Below are 18,482 nucleotides of genomic sequence, written 5' to 3'. Positions count from 1 at the left end.
CCATTATCAGAGTAAAAAATAACTATTGCAAAAAGGATGCATTTTTATATGTTTAGTGTAATATGTACACTTTACACTAAAACTTCAAGTTGAATTTCTAAACTTCAGCGTTAGTGGGCAGGGCTGGGGGGTATGCATTGACAGATTTACATTTTGAAATTTCCACTTAAGATGTACTGATTATTTGGGCATTCTGAGAAAGACACTAATTAAGTTCCTAGATTGTAAGTGTAATTATTTACTATAAAAATATTTGGCAAAAAAATGTGAAATATTATAAAACTAAAACTCTCACAATATTTAAATAGACTATAAAATGTAGGTTGGAATTCACAGAAATATCCACCGTACATTTCTTTAGGCTGCCTTTCTATTTTACTTACATACTTAATACTATTTTACTATAACATATATTACTGCTGCTCCTAAAGGAGTGCTGGTCACTGTGTGTCTACTCTGATCCATGTACAGACATAACCTATTCAAATTCTATTTATAGATTATAAGGGCTAAAATGTAATCCAGATTATACAGTGTTAACATTTTCCCTGCTGATACCAAAGTGTAAAGGACTGGCAGCCTGAACTTGTTGAGAAAGGTTGGGAGGGATAACAGTCTCCGACCTTCAGAGTTCCAAACAGCAGGTCCTTGTATGGCTAAGTCCATATAAGTGTGCACCTGATTGGTTAGACCAGCAATGATCAGTGCTGTGACAGGTGTTAGAGAAAGCTACACCTGTTTTTTCCATATGCTGATTTAGTGATTAAGTTTTTGTGAGAGTTCCAGCCAGTGTGTGTGGGATACACAACACATGCCAAGTAATTTGAGAAGGAATTATATCTTGCTAATGATGACCTGTGATCTTTGAGAATCTCATATTGCATAATTGAATTTTGTAAAGTATTGCCTTACCATTAGGAAGTTAAATTAAGCAATCTGTTGCTTACTAACAAAATATTAAGTAAAAATGCTTATTTTTTTAGTGCAAGTGTGATTTGGTTGTTCACAATTCTCTAGCTTTATTCATAGCATAAACTGAATGTTTCTCTGAAGAAATTCAGTTGCAGATAATTATACATACAGTTTGTCTGTTTACCAAGCTACTAATGTGGATCCTGTCAACATAAAAACTGGGCACCCTATTCTGTGTGATAAAGAATTGACATACTTTTATTAATCAGAAAAATAGAAGATTACTTTTAGAACAATCTCAGTGCAATTATTTGTTAGCTTTTTTTTTTTTTTTTTTTTTTTTTTTTTTTTTAAAGTTGTCTCACTGTTAATTGTTGTCTGGAAATTCAAACTATGACAGAGCCAAACATTTTTTCAGCTTGCTTAGGAGACTTTCAGATGCAATAATATCTCTATGGTATATGAAATGACAGGTAGCTCTGATTTTAACTCTGTGGAGTTGGGTTTTTAATTTTTAAAGCTAAGACAAATTGGATAAAGATACATTGTCTATCCAAATGAAGCCTCTCTCGAGGCCACTATTCTTTCACACCCTTCTCACATTTAACTTTTTTTCTGATTCTATTTCTTAGAAAATTTTTCTATTAACAATAAGCTCTTCCCAGATTCTATTTAAAACAAGCAAGAAGATGAACTTGCTTGCTATATGGATTTTCTGAATTTATAATACCAAGAAAAAATAAGCATTAAAGAATACGAATATATACTTTTCAATATCTTAATGGCAGGGGACCAGCAGTTCAAAAACCTGAGTCTTGGTAGCTGATTTCATAGCTGTGTAGTGGGGAGACATTTACTTTAAGGGGCTGCTGATGCAGGTCTATATTAAGTAAACAGAAAAGTCCCAACAAAGCAATCACACTAAATTAAATCATTGTAGAAGATATGCGCATGAAAAATGTCTACATTTGGAGAACTGCGGGGTCTTAGAAAGGGATTGCAAAATAAAAACAGTTGCATTTTGAGCATTGTTTTTTAGCATTGTTCTTTTTGAATTTTCATGTTCTACTATGCAATATTTGTTCTCATGTTGTATGCAGAGTGACTGAAGTCCAGGAAAATCTGTGCCTTGTTAATGAATCAGGCAAATTGTTACGTCTGTCATTAAAACCATTCAGTAATACATTAATTTGGGAATTTTACTCACTGTATTTTACACAGTTAATTTTACTGTTTTCTACTGAGAATATAAAATTTGGGAAGCCAACACTGATATTGTAATAATACAAGGCCAATCATTTATTTTTGCATAGCATTCTTCTTGGTGTGTGTGTGTGTGTGTGTGTGTGTGTGTGTGTGTGTGTGTGTGTGTGTGTGTGTGTGTGTGTGTGTGTGTGTGTGTGTGTGTGTGTGTGTGTGTGTAAAAAGTCACTGCATTGCATGCTTGTGCTAATATGGGAAGTGCCTTTTACCACTAATGATTTTAATCCCTTGCTGTAGCCTTCAATGTTGGCTCTATATATCAAACTGCTTGATCACATTAGCAGATAACTAAAACAAAGGCTGATCATGGAATTCTTAGGGCAGTGGTTCTTAACCTTTCCAAACTACTGTACCCCTGAAGCCTGAGTCCCACCCCCACGGGGCTGAGGCATGTAACTTAGTTTCATGGCGCCTCTGTGGCTCCAGGCAATTGCCTTTCTTGCCACCCCCAATACCAGCGACCCCTCTAAAACTGTCACAACCCCCAGGTTGAGAAACACTGTCCTAGGGGTAAAGTAATGATAGGTATAGTTACCCATGAGATTAGAGCTGGGAGAGGCAATGCCTCAAAGTGCACCTTCCATCATGGTGCCTTACGTAGCTACTTACTTTGAAAGGCCGAGCATGTGTCTTAAAGTGGGTTGCATCTCTGACAGTTTCATGTAGTTTCAGTGGCTCTGAATATGATTCAGCTTACAAAAAGTCGTGGCAAGTTAGTATTATTTGTGTGTGAATTTTCCAATTGTATTTCAGACTTTAAGAAAAAAAGGCCTTAATGGTTGTGAGAGCCCTGATGCTGACGATTACTTTGAGCACAGTCCACTATCGGAGGACAGATTCAGCAAACTAAATGAAGATAGTGATTTTATTTTCAAGCGAGGCCCTGTAAGTACTTTTATTTTACCTCTACTTTTTATTTGTTGATTCTTTTTATTAACTTCATTATTTAGGCTCTGAACAAGAAGGAACACAGAGGGTGTGACAGCCCGGACCCTGACACTTCATATGTGCTCACGCCACATACAGAAGAAAAATATAAAAAAATTAACGAAGAGTTTGATAATATGATGCGGAATCATAAAGTCACAGTGAGTACTAAAGAATGGCTTGTGTTTTTATCATGTGCATGAGAACCTTCACAATGTTTTGCTTACCACTGAATACCACTAAAGATAAGATGGCTTAATTGTTTATGAAGCAGAAATACCTGTTTATTATGTATGCATGTGCGTGTGTGTCTGAGAAAAATTCTGGATGTTATGTGAAACCATCATGTAAAGTTAGAGTTGTTAAATTTCCCAGAGGGTCTGCAGCTCCTCTTCTGTGCTCCTAAAGTTTCATACTTGTGTATAATGTTCCTGACTCTCAAGAACCCATCCCACTTTCTATATGTTGCCTAAAACTTTTTAAAAGCTAAAATAGACTTTTATCCTGAAATTTAAGTTAATTGGTGTAGAGAGATTTTAATTTTTTACCCCTCTGCAATGGAACAAGATTACAACATTTAAAAGATATTTCTTGGGAAGATGACCTCAAACAGAGAATGTGTTCTCTGTAGTAAATTAGTCAATGGGTAATATCTTCAAAAGCACTTGACTTAAAAGACTAAGTCCTATTTTCAAAAGTGAGATAGGTACTTAGTCTCCCAAAGGTGTATTTAGATGCCTAAAGATGTAGATATGTTCATAGTGGGATTTTGAAAAGTACCTGAGCAGTGAGGCTCCTAACCCCCATTACAATCCCATTAGCTACCCGTCTACATCTTTAGGCATCTAAATACCTTTTAAAAAATCTCACCATCAAGTGCCTATGTAAGTTTGAAAATAGACTTAGGCATCTAAACCACATAGCCTCTTCTTGAAATATTTACCCAATATCTTTCTGTATGGTCAAAAGACCTCCCACAGGCCATTTTTCAGCTATCAAATCCAAAAGCAAACCTGGCCAGGCCCTGTGTCCTCACATCAGCACCAACAAGACTACTCATTGTGCTTTACAATTTTGTATACATATAAGTGGGGACTATGGAGGGGTTTGGTGGAGCATCAGTCTTGGAGGGGACCTAGGGGGTCCCAGGATTCACGAAGTTTAGAAACCACTGTTGTAGTTTATTGGTGTGTGTTTGATGGTCTGGGGCATTTTAATTCCTCTTTAAAAATAAATTAATTTTGCTTTACAGAATAAATCAGAAATTAGTTTTGAACATGCCAGAGAAAAATATTACCTCCTAATGAAAGTAATGTTGTAGCTCTGCTACCTTCTTTCAGTTGTACATCATTGGATTTCTTTGGCAATTAAAATTGGACTGGTTAGGTTCGCCTTAAAATCAACATGGAAACCAAATGATTTAATACATAAGGGATATATAGTTCCCAGCTGATTCTCCAGTAGTGGAAGTGATTCCTTTGTTAATCCCCTTCAATGGGGATTAACTGTGTACTCTCATTCTTGATACTCAGCATTAGTTCTTTCATCAGGATCTGTGTACTTGTACACAGGTAATATCTTTTGTCCTTCATTGCCAGTTTGAAGCATCCTTTCTAGGGCTTACATCAATGGCATCCATTGTTGTGTCTTTGAACCTGAACCCTAATGGAGTTCTTAAGATCAATTTGAAACTTTAGATATCGAGAAGTAGTGTGTCAGGGCATTTTTGCTAGGACTGAGTTTGCAGGAATAATATATAGTATAGTCTCTAAGCTGCCCCCTTTTATAGAAACTTTAGCTTATCAGGTCAATTTCTCTGGCTTCAATGAGTGCCATGAATTCCAATCTGAAAAGTCCCCATAATTAGAATGACCGATTAAAATGGTAAACTTTAGAGCCCCCAACATCTATTTACATATGGTTGATTTATAACTGTTACGGCTTTGCCATATCCGTGGATCATATAACAAAAAATAGTCCCTTTATGAAAGACTTTGTGCTGACTGCTATCAAAGGAGAGGAAAGACAAAGCCTGGAGTAGTTGATTACATCGAAAACCCTACCCCTAGGTCAGCTGGCAGCATGAAACATGGGTCTTCATTGTAGCAACAGCAATTGATATCACTGGGTGCTCCTACATAGAGAGAAATACGTACAAGGATATTACTATAGATTGCCTCTGTTATATTTTTAGAATCATTGAAAGTGGTGCCTTTTGCTGCGTCATTGTATATTTAAAATTACTGTGCAAAAATTAATACATTTGTCAGAGATATTAACAAGTTCTTTGAAGTGGCCTGCATGTATAAATACAAATATCAGTAATAAAGCTTATTGGATGGATGTTTACATATATGAGTGCCTTCTTAACAGAAATGCTTTTTCTTGGTTGGAGTAGAATCTTTGTGCTGATGCAAGCTGTGTCAAGAAATGATGATCTTTTTCCACATCTCTCAGAATTAATTTGATATAGATACTGTACAAAGTCATTGTTTCTAAATTTTACTTTCAGAAAATAAATCATATATAGTACACTCACTAGTTATGGAGTATTATAAAGAAAAATTAAACTTCAGGTAACGAATGAATACAGTACATTTTGTGGTGATACTGTTTTTTAAATTCACTTTTTAAATCAAAAACTTGATTCATTTGTAGCACGCTTCCTACTCATTAATGCAAATTACTAAGATTCTATTGTACATCAAATGGTACTGAAATTTTTATTGTAATTTTGGTGGTGTGAACATTTGTATTGAGAAGGGAAAAATAAGACAAAATATATACATTAGAGACATGGCACAATTTTTACATGATTACATTCCTTTAAAAATTGTATAAGATTCTGAATGGGAAAAATTTGGTCATCATCCTTGTATTGGTAAAGATTCTCAGATATCAAATGTTTTCATGTTGAGAATAAACATACTTCATTTAAGAATTTTCTAGTCTGTAAAAAGTATGTCTTTTTATCGATAGATAACAATGGTAATGCTTTAATTTCAATGTCAAGATTGTCAGAAAAAAGATAACATTACTAACTTTTCTCTTTTGTCTCATCAGTGACTCAGTTTTGTTTTATAATGTGCATGTTTATGTATTCTTACATTTTGAAGATGCAACAGATTAATTGATTATTAAAATGTATAGCTTCTCAACTGGCTTTCTGGTCTCAGGAATCAAATGTTAAATAATGGCATACTTCTGATGAGAGTTAGTGGATGAATATCAATAAAATATCTCCAGTCTTTTGTTTACAAACTGTAGCTCTCAATATACCCCACATTGATAAATGACTTATTGAAATGTCTCTTTAACTAGTTAAGTACTGTAGTTCACCATACCAGTCTCTTCAGAGTGGATATTTTATAAGATTAAATTTTTAGAGTGATACAAAATTACTAAACTAATATAATTAATCTGACTTTATTTGACAGTTCTATAAATATAATTAATACTAATGTGTTCTTGTTTTTGTTTTCAGCCTGGCTTGCCTCCCCAGAACTTTTCAATGTCTGTTACGGTTCCAGTGTCCAATCCCAATACTTTAACCTACAGTAACCCAGGGAGTTCCCTTGTATCTCCATCACTGGCAGCCAGTTCATCATTAACAGACACCACCATGCTGTCCCCACCTCAGGCCACACTGCATCGAAATGTATCACCCGGAGCACCTCAGAGACCGCCAAGTACTGGCAATGCAGGTAAGACTTCAGCATTGCTACATTTCCTTCTATTCCCCTCTTTTATTCCTATAAAGCTTATATTATGAAAAACTTGCAAAACTATACACTGTAGTTGTGATTTCTTATATGGACAAAATCATAGAGTTCTTGAAATGTAGGGCTGGAGAGGACCTCGAGAAGTCAAGTCCAGCCCCCTATGCTGTGGCAGGACCAAGTAAATGTAGACTATCCCTGTCAGGTGTTTGTTCATCTGGTTTTTAAAAGCTTCGAGAGATGGGGACTCCACAACCTCCCTTGGAAGCCTGTTCCAGAGATTAACTGCTCTTATAGGTAGAAAGTAGGGATGTAAAAGGTTAACCGGTAAGCAACATTCTTACCGGTGTTAGTGCAGTAATTAAACGTTGCCCTTGGGGGAGCTGTGTTGAGGCCAGGGTGGAAGAAAGTCAGTGGCACAGGAGAATCTCTCCAGCAGCAGTCCTCAAACTTTTGACTCACACACTCCAACTTACCCCTGTTCGTGCCTTTTCTTCCTCCCTTCCCCCTCCAGTACCCCCAGCTGCAGCTGGGAGCTGGGCCGTGGTCAGGGGGCTGTGGTTTGGGGCCGGGGGCCAAGGCTGCCCTGGGGACTGTGGGTGCCATGGCGGAGCCCAGCAGCTGGAAGACTGCTGGCCAAGGCAGGGGCTGGGCATCAGGACTGGAGGCAGGCGCTTGCAGCCAGGGGCGGCAAAGCTGGATGTTGCTGCAGGCAGTGGGCAGTGGGCCGAGCCCTGCAACTTCACGCTGGAGGAGGGGCCCACGGCCAGGTGCCAAGGTGGAGCCAGACCTGGATTAAAGCTCTGGGCAGAGTAGGGCTGGGTGGCGCTCCCTCTTCGTTCCCCATAGGGCCAGGCCAAGGGCCTGGCCACCCCTCGCAAACATTCCTCCATGCCCCCCCACACCACAGATTGAAAACCTCTGCTCTCCAGCAAGCGTGCCCCTGGGGGGAGCCACACGTCCACCCTCTGCATTGCCTGACACCTGCCCACAGCTGGGCTGGTGCAGATGGCTGGCTGCCCAGGTGCTGGGCTCGGCACCTCCTCGCTGACTGAGAGCCACCCAGCTGTGGCTTAGCAACGCAGGGGGAGTTGTGCAACCACTCTCTGCACTGAGTGTGGGCAGAACTCACCTTGCAGTATCGGTGGTGGGTGCAGGAGGCAGAACACCTGGCCCAGCCCAGCATCACCTGCTGAGGGGGCCATGCGGCTGTTTCCCCAGGCTCTGCCAGTGCCTGGCAGCAGCTGTTAGCTCCCTGGCCGTTCAGCAGGGCCAAGCCTGCCGGGGAGAAGTTTGCTTGTCAAGGGCTGAGGGACCTTCCCCCCCCCCCCCCCCCCTTTTATGCACAGCTATAACCTGTTACAAGTGCAGGGTAAGTTAATGATTAAACGGGTTCTTTAATAAACGATTTTTTACATCCGTATTAGAAAGGTTATCCTAATGTCTAACCTAAATCTCCCTTGCTGCAGATTAAGCCCATTCTACTTGTACTGCCTTCAGTGGACATGGAGAACCATTGATCACCATCTTCTTCATAACACCTCATAACAGATTTGAAAGACTGTTATTAGGTCCCCCTCAGTCTTCTTTTCTCAAAGCTACACAAGCCTAGTATTTTAATCTTTCCTCGTATGTTTTCTAAACCTTTTCTCATATTTGTTGCTCTCTTCTGGACTCTTTCCAGTTTGTCCACGTGTTTCCTAAATTGTGGTGCCAAAAATGGGACACAATACTCCAGCTGGGGCCTCACCAGTGCCAAGTAGAATGGGACAATTACCTCCTGTGTCTTATATGCAACACTCCTGTTAATACACCTCAGAATCATTTGCAGCTGTATCACATTGACTACTCATTCAGTTTGTGGTCCACTATAACCCCTGATCCTTTTCAACAGTGTTACCACCTAGACAGTTATTCCCGATTTTTGGTAGTCGTGCACTTGATTTTTCCTTCCTAATGGAAGTACTTTGCATTTGTCTTGATTGGATTTCATCCTGTTGAATTCAGGCCAATTCTCCAATTTGTCAAGCTCATCTTGAATTTTAAACGTGTCTTCCAAAGTGCTTGCAACCTCTCCCAGCTTGGTGTCATCCACAAATTTTATAAGCATATTCTCTACTCCATTATCAAAGTAATTCATGAATAGTATTAGAGCCAGGACTGACCCTTGTGAGACCCCACTTGTTATGCCCTCCCAATTTGACAGCAAACCATTAACTACTCTTTGACTATGGTCTTTCAACCAGTTATGCAGCCGCTTTATAGTAATTTAATCTAGACTACATTTCCCTAGATTGCTTATGAGAATGTCATGCGGAACTGTGTCAAAAGCCTTACTAAAATCAAGCTATATCACGTCTGCTGCTTCCCCCCATCCATTACGTCAGGAATGCTGGCACAGAAGGAAATTTAAGTTGATTTGGCATGATTTGTTCTTGACAAATCCATGCTGACTATTCCTTATAACTCTATTATCCTCCAGGTGCTTACACATTGATTGTTCAGTAATTTCCTCCAGTGTCTTTCCAGGTATTGAAGTTAAGCCGACTGGTCTGTAAGTCCCTGCATGCTCCTTGTTCCCCTTTTTAAAGATAGGTACTATGTTTGCCCCTTTCCAGTATCTTGGGACCTGTCCCGTCCTCCAGGAGTTCTGAAAGATAATTGCTAATGACTCCGAGTGCTTCAGCTAGTTCCTTAAGTACCCTAGGATGAATTGTATCAGACCTTGCTGACTTGAATACATCTAACTTATCTAAATATTCTTTAATCTGTTCTTTCCTTATTTTGGCTTGCATTCCTTCCCCTTGGTTGTTAATATTAATTGTGTTGAGTATCTGGTCATCATTAACCTTTTTCTTACCTTTTCTTATTGCCGTTTATATTTCTTGCCAGCTGTAACTCATTTTGTGCCTTAGCCTTTCTGATTTTGTCCCTATATACTTATGCTGTTCTTTTATACTGCTCCTTATCAATTTGTCCATATTTCCATTTTGGTAGCATTCCTTTTTGATTTTCAGGTCATTAAAGAGTTCCTGATGTAGCCGTATTGGCCTCTTACTATTTTCCCCATCTTCCTTTTCCATTGGAATATTTTGCAGTTGTGCCTGTACTATGGTCTCTTTGAGGAACTGCCAAATCTCCTGAACTCCTTTTTCTCATAGATTTTCTTCCCGTGGGACTTTACCTGCTGGTTGTCTGAGTTTGTTGAAGTCTGCTTTTTTTTGAAGTCCATTTTCCTTATTCTGCTGATCTGACTCCTTCCTTTCCTTAGTCACCGTGAAATAATATATTTCACGATGACTATCACCCAAATTGCCTTTCACCTTCAGATTCACCACCAATTCCTCCCTGTTAATCAGAATCAAGTCTAAAATGGATGTCTCCCTGATTATTTCCTCCACTTTCTGGGACAAAAATTTGTCTCTAATACATTCCAAAAACTTATTGGAAATTTTGTCTTTTGCCATACTGTTTTCCCAACAAATAGCTGGGTTGCTAAAGTCCCTCATTACTACAACATCCTGTGTTTTGGATATTTGTTTGTTTTAGAAATGCTCCTTCACCTCCTCTTCCTGAGTTGGTCACCATGACATCACCCCTATTTCTTAAACCCTTTTATCTTTATCCAGAGACTATCAACTCGTCTCCCTTCCACCTCCTTCTGAACCTCAGAACAAGTGTATATATGTCATTATTGTATAATGCAACTTCTCCTTTTTTTCCTCTGCCTGTCTTTTCTGAACAAGCTATATACCTCTGTATACCAATATTCCAGTCATGAAAATTATCGCACCAAGTTTGTGATGCTAATTATATCATAATTTAGTTTATGTAATAATACTTTCAGTTCTTCCTGTTTTGTTCTTGACATCTAAAATGTTGATCACATTCCCCCACTAATTTTTGTTGTTGCTCATTTGACCCTATTGTATCCATGTCTTCCCCCAACATCTAACCCTTAGTTAAGGTCACTTTTTTATATACTTACCTGTGGGCTTTTTTCACCTGTCCCCATTGAACCTAGTTCAAAGCCCTCCTCACTAGGTTGGAAAGTTGGTGCATGAAGATGCTTTTCTCCTTCTTGATCAGATGGACCCCATCTCTTCCCTGCAGACCTTCTTTCTGGAGCAGCATCCCGTGGTCGAAGAAGCCAAAGTCCTCCCATAGACACTATCTGCGCAGCCATGCATTCATCTCCAGGATGTGTCCTCCCCTTTCTGGGCCCTTACCCTCACTTGGTAGAGTGGATGAGAACACATCCTGCACCCAGACTCCTTCACCCTAGCTCCTAGAGCCCTGTAGTCACTGCTGATCTGCTTGGCGTCAGATCTGGCAGTATCATTCGTGCCCACATGGTTGAGCAGCATAAGGTAGTGATCAGAGGGATGGATGAGCATCAGCAACCTTTCTGTAATGTCTTGGATTTGGGTTCCAGGCAGGTAGCAAACCTCCTAGGACATCATATCAGATCGGCAGATGGATACCTCTGCTCCCCTCAGAAGGGAGTCCCCGTTCACCAACACAGAACATCTCCTTGGGTACCATGGCAGTGAACTTCCCTGCCTTGGAGTGAATGGCGGCTCCTCTTCAGCCATTGTGATCTGCTCTTCACCTCATGTTGCCAGTACAGCATACCGATTCTTGACCTCTGTGGATGGTGCACCAGAGTGGGGGTGGAACACTGTCTACTGACCGAGGTAGCCAGCAGCCAGTCTCCTCCTCGCAGAGCAGCCAGTTCTCCCGTCTCCTCTAATGCTGCTGCTTATGGTTATGAAATGTTTTAATATGAAACAGTATATTACCCTAATGAAAACTGATCAGTTTTATCTTTGATATTTTTAATTGTTAGGTGGTATGTTGGGTTCAGCAGATCTCACGGTGCAAAATGGAGCTGGTACCAGTCCAGTGGGTAAGTAGAGTACCATGATTTATTTGAGCTTTGTTTCTTGAGTGTGCAGTCACTTATGAGTGACTTCTGATTCTGTCTAGTGTTTAAAAAAAGGAGTGTTTTTGAATCAGAACAGAAGTAAGCTGATGGATTGATCAGTGGTCTTTCCTGTATATATTAAAAAACCCCAACCCACTAAACTCTTCAGTCTGTAAATTGCATTTTTCACATTTCTGTATTGTAAACTGCATGTTTACTTGGAAGGGGAAAATAAAGGAAATTAATTACCAGTATTTCCATTTTTTATTGTCATGAATAAAGTCATTGCAGGAGTTTTTGCTGCTTTTGCTTTCATGCCTTCCCACCGTCAAGATCTTGCACCAGAATCATAAATGTTTCGCTAGGCATAAGTTCTCATTAAACTTATGGAGCCTGTCAGCCTAACTTGAATATCTGGAAAGATGCTGGAAAAAATTATTAAACTATCAATTTGTAAGCATCTATAGAATAATAAGGTGAAAGGTAATAACCAACATGGATTTGTCAAGAATAAATCATGCCAAACCAACCTAATTTCTTTCTTTGACAGAGTAAATGACCTGTTGGATAGGGGGAAAGCAGTAGATGTAATTATAGCTTGACTTTAGTATGGCTTTTGAACAACCTGACATTCTCATAAGCAAACAAGATCTAGATGAAATTACTGTAAGGCGTGCGAATGACTGGTTGCAGAAACATGCTCAGGGTAGTTATCAATAGTTTTGCTGTCAAACTGGGAGGACATATTAAGTAGGATGCCACAGTGGTTAATTCCAGTGCTGTTAAATATTTTCATTAATGAATTGGATGATGGAGCAGTGAGTACATTTCTGTAAATTTGCAAATGACACCAAGCTGGGGGAGGTTGGAAGGACAGGTTTAGAATTCATAATCTTGATCAATTGGAAAATTGATCTGAAATCATTACCATGATATTCAGTAAAGACATGCAAACTATTACACCTAGGAAGGAAAAATCAAATGCACAAATAAAAAATTAGGGAATAACTGGTTAGGCAATGGTACTGCAGAATAGAATGCAGAGGTGTAATAATGGATCACAAATCGAATGAGTCCGCGGTGTGATGCTGTTGCAAAAAAGACGTGTCATTTTGGAATGTATTAACAGGAGTGTCATATGTAAGACATGGGAGAGAATTGTTCCACTGTACTTGGCTATGGTGAGGCCTCAGCTGGAATACTGTGTCCAGTTTTGGGCACCATACTTCAAGATGTGGACACATGGAGAGAGTCCAGAGGAGGACAGCAAAAATGATTAGGAGTTTTAAAAACCTGCTGTATGAGGAAAGCTTAAATAAGCTGGGCATGTTTAGTCTTGAGAGAAGAAGACCGAGCGGAACCTAATAAGTCTTCAAATACATTAAGGGCTATTATAAAGAGGATGATGGTCAATTGTTCTTTTTGTCCACAGAGGGTGGGACAAGAAGTAATCAGCTTACTTTGCAGCAAGAAAGATTTAGGTTAGATATCAGGAAAAACTTTCTAACTAGGATCATTAAATACAGAGATGGGTTACCTAAGAAGGTTGTGGAATACCTGTTGTTGAGAGGTTTTAAGAGCAGGTTAGACAAACATCTATCAGAGATTGTCTAGGTATACTCAGTTTTACCCTCAGTACAGTGGGATGGGCTAGACTAGATGACCTCTTGAGGTCCCTTTCAGCCCCTTACATTTTTATGGTTCTGTGGAGCTCCTTGTAACCAGGGTGCCCCAAATTAGTAATTTAACAAATACTGTAGTGATGTCTTATATTCCTAAGAGTTTCTTACTTGTATAAAATATAACACAGTACATTTACTAATATATTGTGCTAACGAAAACCAAGTTTCAAGTGCATCCCTGGTTCTCTCTTCATCAATGTGCTTAAGGTCTGTGGTGTTACCGTAACTGATACAAAGGCCAATATGGGTAATATTACCTCTCTCTCTTCAAGTTGCTGTACCCAATTCTGTTTGTTTTTTGCTTTAGACACAGTGACAGGAAGAAAGATTAAAATATGATGTCTAGATGTCTGCTTAATTGTGGAAGACTGCAAAGGATTTCTGTATGTCTCTAGACAAGCTAAGAGAATAATTAGGACTTCCCTCCAAAAAATTAGTTTCACCATTTTTGGTAGATGGTTGGTGTATGCTGTCATTAAATAGAATCATAGAATATTAGAATTGGAAGGGACCTCAGAAGGTCATCTAGTCCAAACCCCTGCTCAAAGCAGGACTAACCTCAGCTATATAATCTCAGCCAGGGCTTTGTCAAGCCTCAGCTTAAAAACCTCTAAAGATGGAGATTCCACCATCTTCCTAGGTAACCCGTTCCAGTGCTTCACCACCCTCCTAGTGAAAAACTTTTTCCTAATGTCCAACCTAGACCGCCCCCACTGCAACTTGAGACCATTGCTCCTTGTTCTGTCATCTGCCACCACCGAGGACAGCCTAGCCCCATCCTCCCTGGACCCCCCTTTCAGGTAGTTAAAGGCTGCTATCAAATCCCCCCTCATTCTTCTCTTCTGTAGACTGAACAAGCCCAGTTCCTTCAGCCTCTCCTCATACGTCTTGTGCTCCAGCCCCCTAATCATTTTTGTTGCCCTCCGCTGGACTCTCTCCAACTTGTCTACATCCTTTTTGTAGTGGCGGGCCCAAAACTGGACACAATACTCTAAATGCGGCCTTACCGATGCCGAATAGAGGGGAATAATCACTTCCCGTGACCTGCTGGCAATGCTTCTCCTAATGCAGCCCAATATGCTATTAGCCTTCTTGCCAACCAGGGCACACTGCTGACTCATATCCAGCTTTTTATCCACTGTTACCCCCAGGTCCTTTTCTGCAGAACTGCTGCCTAGCTCGTCGGTCCCCAGTCTATAGCTGTGCATGGGATTCTTCCTTTGTAAGTGGAGGACTCTGCACTTTTCTTTGTTGAACCTAATCAGATTTCTTTTGGCCCAATCCTCCAGTTTGTTTAGGTCCTTCTGTATCCTATCCCTACCTTCCAGGGTATCTACCACTCCCCCAGCTTAGTGTCATCCGCAAACTTGCTGAGGGTGCAATCTGCCCCATCTTCCAGATCATTAATGAAGATGTTGAACAAAACCGGCCCCAGGACCGACCCCTGGGGCACTCCGCTTGTGACCGGTTGCCAGCTAGACATGGAGCCATTGATCACTTCTCGTTGAGCCCTATGCTCTAGCCAGTTCTCTCTCTCCATTTTATAGTCCATTCATCCACCCCATACTTCTTTAACTTGCTGATAAGAATAATGTGAGAGAGAGTATCAAAAGCTTTGCTAAAGTCAAGGTATATCACATCTACCACCTTCCCTACATCCACAGAGCCAGTCACTTTCAAAGATAATAGCCAACGGCTCTGAAATCACCTCAGCCAACTCCCTCAGCACCCTCGGGTGCATTGCATCCGGCCCCATGGACTTGTGTATGTCCAATCCTTCTAAATAGTCTTAGACCTGTTCCTTCAGCACTGCGGGATGTTCGCCTCCTTCCCGTTCTGTGCCACCCAGTGAAGCAGTCTGGGAGCTGATCTTGTCTGTGAAGACAGAGGCAAAAAAGGCATTGAGTACCTCAGCTTTCTCTACATCCTCTGTCACTAGGTTGTCTCCCTCATTCTCTAAGGGGCCCACACTTTCCCTAATCTTCCTCTTGTTGGCAACATACCTGTAGAAACCCTTCTTGTTCCCCTTCATGTCCCTTGCTAGCTGCAACTCCAATTGTGCTTTGGCCTTCCTGATTTCATTCCTGCATGTTCAAGCAGTATTTTTATAATCCTCCCTAGTCATCTGACCAAGCTTCCATATGATAGAACTAATAGAATTTCTTCCTTTAAATAGCTCTTCAGATCTCATAGGCAGACTTTAGATTTATGCAGCAATGGTGTGGAGACATCCATGTTCCATTCTATCATATTACAGGAAGACAACATAAATACCAATCATCCCAGTTCCCTGGTATTTCTTTCATCTCAAGATACTGATTTGGTAGCTGAGTACCAATTTGGGAATATACTTCATCAGCCTCAGAATGAGGACGTGGCAAGAGATACCCATCAGGGAAACTACTGTAGATACTTACATAAATAATGACCAAATAGTAATCTGGCAACTGGGAAAAAAGATCTTCCTGGATAAAATTAGAGCTCAAGGAGTTTATAAATTAAGCAGTGCTTAAATTAGGAGGGTGAAAGTGTTGGTTTGACTCTTCACTCTGCCTCCATCCTTAGGCCACATGCAACAAATGCTTGCCTATTAATGTCCGCTTCCTTCATGTACACAGAAGGCCACGAACTTCTATGACAAAGGAAATATTTTAATTTAGGAGGATAATAAAGAGCAAGGTCATCATTAGACATGATGGGATCTCAGACAGTGATTTCTCATGTGTTTCAGAGATCAGCTTATTAAGAAAAGGATCTGCTTATAAACAGTCCTATATTACTAGGACTAGATTCAGTCCTTTTTTCCAAAATTAGACCTCAAGTTCCTGAGGCTCATTGATGCACTCAGCAAAATATAGCTATGAAACTAAGGGCCACATCCTGTTGTAGGTACACTTCTTAAGTGTTACAGATATTACAGGTATGAATTAGAAATTGCCCTTAAGCTTATGTAGTATACAGTAGAAACTCAAGAGTTATAAACACCAGAGTTACGAACAGATTGATCCACCAAACATCTTGTTTGGAACCGGAAGTACACAATCAGGCAGCTGCAGAGATCCCCCTCCCTAAAAACCCCCCAAAAACATTAATCATAAACTACTTAAAAAAAAGGGGGGGCGAAAAAAGGGTTTTTAAAAAAAAGATTTGATTAGGTAAGGAAATTTGTTTCTGTGCATGTTTAATTTAAATTAAGAAGGTAAAAAGCAGCATTTTTCTTCTGTGTAGTAAAGTTTCAAAGCTGTATTAAATCAATGTTCAGCTGTGAACTTTTGAAAGGACAACGTTTTGTTCAGAGTTACGAGTGTTTCAGAGTTATGATCAGGGGTTGGTAAATCTGGCTAACTTGCCAGTTGAACCTTGAGGCACTGTAACAGAAGTATGAACTGTGACAAGTTAACAAAGTCAGCTAATTAAAACAATTTTTCATATATTTTTCTAAACAGTTATTGATTAAAATAAATTCATTTTATTTTCCAACTGCAAAACTTAACTTTTTTCCCTTCTTTAAGGCTGTTGAGGAATAGGGAGGGCTGAGGTAGATATATTTATTGACAGGTATATTTATTCCTGTTTATTTTATGACTTTTAATTTATGGGTTAGGCACCAAGAGCAGTACATGGCTGCCTATAGTTATAATTAGGCTGTCAATTCATTGCAGTTAATTCAAGTGATTAACTCAAAACAAATTAACTCAATAAAAAAATTAGTCACGATTAATCACAGTTTTAAAGGCACTGTTAAACAATAATTGAATACCAATTTAAATTTATTATAAATATTTTTGGATGTTTTCCTACATTTTAAAATACATTGGTTTCAGTTACAACATAGAATACAAAGTTTACAGTGCTCTCTCTCTATTTTTTGATCACATAATTCTACATTTGTAAATTGTACTTTCACGACAGATTGCGTTATAGTACATGTATGAGGTAAATTGAAAAATATTTTTATCTTTTTTATGGTGCAAATATTTGTAATAAAAAAAGTTAAGTGAGCACTGTACACTTTGTATTCAGTGTTGTAACTGAAATCAATATATTTTTAAAATGTAGAAAACATCCCAAAATATTTAAATAAATGGTATTGTATTATTGTTTAACAGCATGCTTTAAACTGCGATGAGATTATTAATCTCACAATTAATCACGATTATTTTTTAATCATTTGACAGCCCTAGTTATAATTCAAAGATTGGAATAAGTAAATAAAATAAACATGCAGAAACTATCCTATAGACAACAAAAACAAGTCTTATTCATCAATACAAAATTTTGAGCATATAAAATAAATATGCTTGGAAGGATTAGTTTTTTAATGGTAAATGTCAGTAAACATCAATTTCACCATACACCACACAAACTGATGAAAAAAATATTTCCATTGATGATCAAAATTTACACAAAGTAATACAAGTGTTGTTTGAGAACTTAATAGAGTTTGATTTAATATTTACTTTGTATATTTTGACGTGATATTGACAGTTTGTTGTAATGGTTATAAAGCTTTATCTTTTTGAATTTCAACATCTCACTGCATAATCGTCTGACAACTCCTCTGCCTCCTCCTGCTCCTCCCCCGCCCCCAGTAATTTCACATAATTGTGAAAAAATTGATAAAAATAAGAAAAATGCTTGAAACCAATAGCTTTGCACAACCGAAAACTGAAATTTAAAAAAGCTTAAAAATAAATATTGATATCCATCAAAATTATTTTTAAAAAATCGAATCCTGACAAGCCTACAGATAAACCATCATTTTCTATCTTTTTATCTAAGTAAAATCCTTGAAGGTGACGGTGAGTAAAAGCTGATACCTTATCCTTGCTCACTTAGGACTCAATTCAACTAAATGCTGCAAGGAAGACAGAAAACAGCTGCATATGTATCCCAAACAAATATTCCACTATCATCCTGTGTGACTTTATTGAAGTTGATGTGCATTGCTTCAACAAGCAATTTGACAGCCTCTGGGAGAAAAAAGATACAAATATATAATAATTTTCTAAAATTCTGTTTGTCCCTGGACAGAAGCTTATTTTATTTAAT

General features: G+C 39.0%; 1 protein-coding gene across 6 annotated transcripts in view; it reads left to right on the top strand.

Moving 5' to 3' along the window:
- The window catches only part of MEF2A (myocyte enhancer factor 2A), a 147,658-nt gene that overhangs the window by 97,390 nt on the left and 31,786 nt on the right, over positions 1–18,482 (top strand). For 3 of the 6 annotated variants that reach the window (XM_067555601.1, XM_067555600.1, XM_067555603.1), the window contains 3 exons: positions 3,126–3,263; positions 6,587–6,806; positions 11,671–11,730. In XM_067555601.1, coding sequence (XP_067411702.1) covers positions 3,126–3,263; positions 6,587–6,806; positions 11,671–11,730 — 418 coding nt within the window. Of the gene's footprint in view, positions 1–2,928; positions 3,061–3,125; positions 3,264–6,586; positions 6,807–11,670; positions 11,731–18,482 lie in introns of all 6 variants that reach the window. The other 3 variants (XM_067555602.1, XM_067555604.1, XM_067555605.1) reach the window with 2 other exon arrangements.

Source organism: Emydura macquarii, unplaced genomic scaffold (assembly GCF_026122565.2).
Source record: "Emydura macquarii macquarii isolate MOO-44397 ecotype Brisbane River unplaced genomic scaffold, CSIRO-AGI_Emac_v2 contig_1644, whole genome shotgun sequence".
NCBI classification, from domain to species: domain Eukaryota; kingdom Metazoa; phylum Chordata; order Testudines; family Chelidae; genus Emydura; species Emydura macquarii.
Note: the sequence above shows the minus strand (reverse complement) of the source record. Positions and strands in the feature narration are given on the sequence as shown.